The 7,094-nt window shown below is 28.1% G+C and overlaps 1 protein-coding gene across 1 annotated transcript; it reads right to left on the bottom strand.

Moving 5' to 3' along the window:
- Window positions 1-1,444: 1,444 nt before the first annotated feature.
- Window positions 1,445-6,080, bottom strand: LOC100570813 (the record flags this gene model as incomplete). The annotated part of the gene is given in 5 exon segments (XM_003242935.4): window positions 1,445-1,744; window positions 3,192-3,526; window positions 4,684-4,816; window positions 5,118-5,239; window positions 6,026-6,080. Coding segments are annotated over 5 exon segments (741 nt in total). The 3' UTR covers window positions 1,445-1,615.
- Window positions 6,081-7,094: the final 1,014 nt, after the last annotated feature.

The raw sequence follows: 7,094 nt of genomic DNA, 5'->3' as shown, positions 1-7,094 counted from the left end.
TGCTTAAAAAAAAAAAAATTGTGCCTATGGAGTTTTAATATTTTTCATCCATCTTTGAATCAATTCATTAGGAGCCTTCTATTATATTTTCAAGCTTTTGTTCCCAACAAATTAAATTTTATTGATATTTATAGAATAAAAAACTAAAAAAATTGGAAATCGAAAAAGTCCCTAAACAGCTCAAAAAAAGTCAACATGTTATAAAAAAAGCATGGTGTATAGAAAATGCTAATATAAACATTCAGTAAAAATCTAGATTTTCTTAAAAACAGATTTTGCGTAAAAATTTCCGTTTTTCCTTAATTTTTCTTTTGTTTTTCACGACGCTTCTGAAAACTAGTGAGAAATTTTTACTTTTGACCCCCCCCAAAGTACCAACTTGATTCACTTTCCTATCAGAAAATATACTGTTGAAGAAACTCCAAGCATTTTTATTGTCCTAAAAGGTGATGACAGACACAAAAATAAAATAAAAAATAAAAAATAAAAAGGTGGGCAAGTGAATGTCACTCTGCTGTACAGTAGGATACACGTGGGTCACTGTATAATAGATAGTATTAAATTTTAGGTATCTAAATACCTAGGGAGTTTCCCGAGCGGGTCCCGAATTGACCCTTTTTTTTAATGTTCCTAGTGCTTCCAGAATAAGGTATCATCGGAGTTCGTCCCAAGAAAAAAAAGTCATATTTTTTACATAGGTAGCCTGAATGCGTCCCAGTTCATTTAGAATTAACCCGGGTACATCACGAGGAGGTGAACTGGCTTACACCCTATACATATTTTTTTATTATTATAAATATTATATTTTTATTATTATTATTATTATTAATTTATTTTAGCTTACACTGTTAAGTTTGGGTGAGCGTACAATGTATTAAAAACATTTTTGTCATCTAAATTAACGTAAATGTACTTCGATTACAGGTACATTTTGTCAATTCTGGATTAACTAACTAATCACTGCTAATAGAAGGTGATTTTATACTGAAATTATATACAATATTATACTGATTGAATATATTATGTATAATGACGTTAAAAATAAAAATAATATTGGTAGGTACGCTCGATGTATGAGATTTTTTTTTATTATAAATACTAGGTATTCGGTATAATATTATATATTGTGCAATAGCATAAAAATATAAAATATCGAAATCTATTTTATAATATAATAATATATAGTACCTATGTACGATTTACCTACAACCTACCAATTGGCAATTATAATATTTTAAGCTATATTATTGGTGTATACTGAATGTAGGTAGGTATATTCTTATTCCATAATAAAAACATTTAGGTACACAAATGGTGTTCCTATTCCTAACAGTAAATTATCGAGATGTGTTATTCAAACCAACATTTATATAAGTTATTATAATTTATATTATATTGATTAATATAGCGTGTACAATATAATATTACAAAAAAAAAAAACAAATAAACGGTACAGTCTCAAATGATTAGTATTTTCAAAAGAACACATTACACATAATAATATGATATTACACGATCTCGTAGTATAATATTATGTGATATTGGAAAAGTATTCATCATCGAATACGTAAGACATAATATTTCATACATGATACATATATTATGTATAGACCATTTAAATCTGTCTCACGGAGTGAATTTCTGCTTGTTGTTCGTAAGGTGATGAATACGCTGGAGGGTTATTATATTCTTGAGGGTGCTGTACCTCTACAGAAGAGAGTCCAGGCTGATATGACACCGAAGTCTAAAATTTAAAATAATAAAACATTAAACCATGGCTGAATACGTTTTTTTGTAAAATTTAAATGTAATTGTAACTTTTAATCATTGTGATAATCTTATATTAATCCTATATAATCCTATCCCATATCTAGAAAAACAAACAAAAAAATTGGAAACTGAAAATGCCCGTAAACAGTTAAAAACAAATCAATTGTTTTTGAAAATGTTATCGTGTACATTAGCATGTGAACATTTCATGTATTTACAGTCATTTTTGTTAGAGTTACATCCAAAACCAAAATCGATTTTGTCGAAAACCGATTTTGCGTAAAAATTCCTATTTTTCCTTAATTTTTCTTTACTTTTTCCTTGCGCTTTCAAAATAGGAATTTTTTACTTTTAACCCCCCAAAATACCAACTAAATTCACTTTCCTTGGAGATGATACTGTTTGAAAAAATCTAAGCATTTTTACTGTCTTAAAAGGTAATGGCAGAAAAAAAAACATTATTTTAAAATCAATATATTCATCGCTCCACTTAGAATTTAAAATAAGTACTATAGGTATGGGATTGGCAAAAATTAGGGTTTTTTCAACTAAATACAGCAAAATATTTATTGTATATTATTGATTAAAATACAAAATACAACAAAATTGTAAACTAGATTTATTTAAATCAATAATATATTATTAATTTAAATAAATAGAGGTAAATAAATTATTATTATTATTATTATTAGGTATATAAATCTTTATTTAAGGGATTAGAATGATAAGACATCAACTTTTTTTTACCTAAATGTAGTGAATAATTATAGTACCTACCTGCCCATATTTTTTCAATCGAGCATCGTATCGATGAAGTACGAATAGTATAAGAATGCGATAATTTGGGAGCACGGCCTCTCGTCCTTTCTATCACTCCTCTTCTACACCACAATCATTCATATTATTTATCTTTTACTAGTTCCAAATATATCCACACTAACCTAACCTAACGCAAGCATGCACTTAGAAACTGTAATTTTGAATTTATATAATATATACACAGGGTCTTTCAAATTGTATGTGGAAATATTAAATAATGGAGTGATGTGATCATGTAATAACGAACGTATAGCTGAGTAGGTAGTTCCAACCATTTTTGTCACACGAAATTTAATTCTAACCTAGCCTAATATAATTTATACTATTTGTATTTATGGAATCGCCTTCAATCATCAAATTAAAATACAAAATGCATTTTATATATTTCCCTTAAACATTTTAATGTATAGGACATACGCACATATAATTTGTACCTAGGTATAGGTACTTATACAAGAATTCTGAGATGGCCAATTTTATTCGGAACTTAAATAATATAAAAACAATAAATTATATGAATAGCTATTGTATAGGTTAACCTACATAATAATAATATATTATAATAATGATTCCCATCGATATTCAGTTATTTCATGTACTACCTGAAAGTGCGGTTCGGTGTCATTGTGTCGGGGGTGATTATGGTGCAGTTGGGGATAAACATGGGACGCCAATGGAACCGGAAACGCTGCACCATTGCTTCTGTGTTGTAATCCGGCTTCCTGTAGTGGTGGTGCGCTCTGGACTGGGTAAACCGAGTTTGTTGCAGGTGGCCTGAGTGTAACATTCACGGAATTTTGGGACAAGTTTTGATTTACGACAGCCTCCTGGCTTTGGCCTGCGACAGCCGATGATAACGGGGGCAACAACCTCCTCGCTGCGAGAAGTTCGTCGTCGTAAAAACTTTTCACCACATAGATCTGGCACAGGTGGATGACTGTATGGATTTAAACAGGTGATTATGTATAATTTGTTATTCTTATAATATATTATTTATAATACAATTAGTATAAATATAAATTATAAATATTTTGCATTTTCGTATCAAAACGAGTGAGCGTGAAAAAATAGTTTATATTAGGTGTTTAAGAATTTAGGTTTCGGTTTGGATGATTTTCCCCCTTCGGCATCAATGCATTATCAGAAATTATTATTTATAACATGGGCGCATAATATTTAAAAATAAAACTCTTTCAGTTATCAAATAATAAATGTCCTATTTATATCTCTTTACAGTTCACCCTATCTAGTGTGCTACTGTTGGTTATCTGCAAATGGATATTCTTTTCGATCTACAGAAGTGACAAAATAATATATTATAATAAATGGTCATAAAACCACGTACTATAGTCTATAACAATCACAACAAGTCAATTTTTAAGAAAATAAGGAATAAGTGACAAAAAACTGTGTTTTAAAATCAAATATAATATTAATTTAAAATACGTTTGATATTATTGATTATAGTCATAAAGATATAAACAATAAACTCATAACAGTTTTATTTTTTACGAAAAAATGCATATTATTGACATAGTATGTCAATATACATAATTATTACCTATAGTCTTATTAGTTACTATTGCTTCTTGGCCATATAGACATATTTTCTATCCAAACCTATTTTGCGTAAATTAGTAAGTAATATAATTTTTTAATATACCTATTTCATTTTTAATCAATAAAATATTGTGTTTTGTTTTTTTTTTTACTTAATATCGATTTTATGGAATAAAAAAAACGAGAGTGTGTGAGCCCTCCATTACACTCTGGGAAAGTAAAACTTCTTTCATAAGTATTGGGGCCCATGAAATTATAAGTGAATTAGGGAGGGAGTGAGAAAAATCAATAGAATAAAAAATATAAACGTACATGCTCCCGCCGCCGTCCATAACTTGCAAAATAAATAAACAAACATGTCGTTTCATTTTTCGTTAACATTTTTTTTTCTGACCACACCTCAAGAAAAAAGTTTTACTTCAATAAAACAAAATGTGGTGAATTTGAGCATTTCTATTGGAGTGTGGAGACATGTAATATTATATACGTCATATAAAGACATAAAGTTCATAATATTATTAGGTATATACTTACTGCATATAGGTACTAAATAATAAAGTATGGCAGGATAGTTATAGTTGATCGTGATATAAGTAATAGCCAGTATGAAATACGACAGAAATATCGTATTGACCGCTAGCCACTGATATATTTTATGGACTTTATGCTAAAACAATTATTAATAAAATGTCAATAGTTAATACAATTATGCAATATTTTGTAATATTAATTCGATCGTAGGAAAGAAATAAACAATAGTGAATAATGTATTGTATACCTAACAATTTTAAATTATCTCATAGAAAAAAAAATAAAAATGATGCAAAAATTAAAACCAAGTGATATGACTATTATAATCTCCCAAGTACCTACCTAGTACCTACTTATGAGTGTAAGTTTAAACGAATTAACACTGGATACACATAATATTAGTTAGGCTTAGGTTCCTATATGTTGTATGTACTTACGTCGTATGTTGATTCCTTCAGGTAATAATTGACGTTAAGGAACACAGATATTAAAAACAAAAAAATGAATTTGATAAAATCGTGTACTATTTGTTCTGAACGTGAGTAATAGTAATGGTCTTCTGAAAAAAGAAATTTGTTAATATATTATTACTTAGTGTTTAATTTATATAGAACTATTTGGAGAATTGATTTATATTTAGGTAGGAACCTATTTCCATATTTTTCAAAATATGTACTACCTATATTAATTTGTAGGTACAATATAATAAAATTTCAAAACTTTTTTTTGTATATTAATATTCAATTGGTACCTAATGTTTTACAGTCGTCAGAAACGTACCTATTTTACTTTTATGTGTAAATAATTAATTTTTTATATTTATTGAAAATTGTATTTTTAAGATTAGTGGGTAAGTTTTAGAACATATTTCGTATTTAATACGGTGTAAATGATACATGTGGTCTGGAAAGAAAATGCAATAAGTATTAAACAGAGAATGCAGATAATATACAGATAATAAAGCGTTTATATGAATCATTAACTATCCGAGTAAGTACCTCAGATGTATATTATATAATATATACCTATGTACCTATTATGTATACATAACTGTAAATTATAATATTACCTATCTATTATCTTAATTTTTAATTATTAGCAATGACTAATGAAAAGTGTAGTGTTAATTTAGTGTAATAGATTAAATGATTAATTCAATGTTTCAATATATTTTGTATGTATCTACTACCTAGTAGGTATACTTATATCGTATGTATAGGTACCAGCCATAAATTAATAATATAATTTATAAGCACTTAAGCACTTCAAACAGATGACAAATGAAAGCGTTTGCGACGGAAATGAGTACAATGATAATGTGACAAATGGAAAACTGTGCACTTACCGTAAAATGGATTTAACAGCATAAGGCATTTTATCAGAAGTATCACACCAATCCACTGGAAAATACAAGTATCAAATATTATAAGACATATTTTTACTAGAGAGTATAGGTAGGTACCTATATTGAGTATTATATAGATTGTGTTATTAAAATAAACTTCGTCATTACCTACTCGTAGTGTTACTTGAGTAGGTACACAATTCATAAGCTACAGTGCTACACTGCTACATTCTTATAATATAATATTAACAAAAAAATAAAAATATTGATCTCTTATTATTAGTTTAAAAAGTTAGTTAAGTTTTATTATTAGTTTAAAAAGAAATCGGTAAAGCACGATTGAGCATATACCTTTTTAGCAACACGATATTAAGCGTGGAATAATTTATGCGACGTTGCCACATTCACGTTGCCGACATTTTGTAATTTATTATTTTCACGTATTATTACCGTATACCTTATACTAGTTACCAATATTATACGCAGTTATGAGTTAAACACAGTTTATTGTATCATATATCTAGTGCACATGTGCCGTGTAATTCGGTAACACCAGGTCACGTCAGACTGAAACACGTCTGACTATGGAACTACATCTATATTCTCTACTAGTATATTGATGTCTATGATTATTATACCAAACTTAAACGAGTCGCGAGCCGTGAGCTGAGTCCAGCTTTATTGACAATGTTATCGATTAATAAATTAGTTCCGGAGCAATAAATATTAGTTTTATCATTAATATACTTTGACCGTGACATTCTAAACCTTTAGTATTGGGGGAAAATATAAGATAATCAAGATACAATTCCAAATTATTATAGAAATAATACCAGTGTTCGATAAACAGATTTATAAAATGTAACTATTATTGACTATGAAATCATGTTGTTTTAATTCGTACCATATTTTTAATTATTATAATTATTAAAATAAATATTTTTTGTATGATATAGGTAGTTTGAAATTAAAAATGGCAACGTTGCAGAGGTTTTTATGTTCAACCGTGTGGTTTTTTTTTGTATTTGCTCAATTATGTTGCAAAAAAGTTGTTTTATGCTGAATCATG

This window comes from Acyrthosiphon pisum, chromosome X (assembly GCF_005508785.2).
Source record: "Acyrthosiphon pisum isolate AL4f chromosome X, pea_aphid_22Mar2018_4r6ur, whole genome shotgun sequence".
NCBI lineage: Eukaryota > Metazoa > Arthropoda > Insecta > Hemiptera > Aphididae > Acyrthosiphon > Acyrthosiphon pisum.
This window is presented reverse-complemented; position numbering and strand designations above follow the sequence as displayed.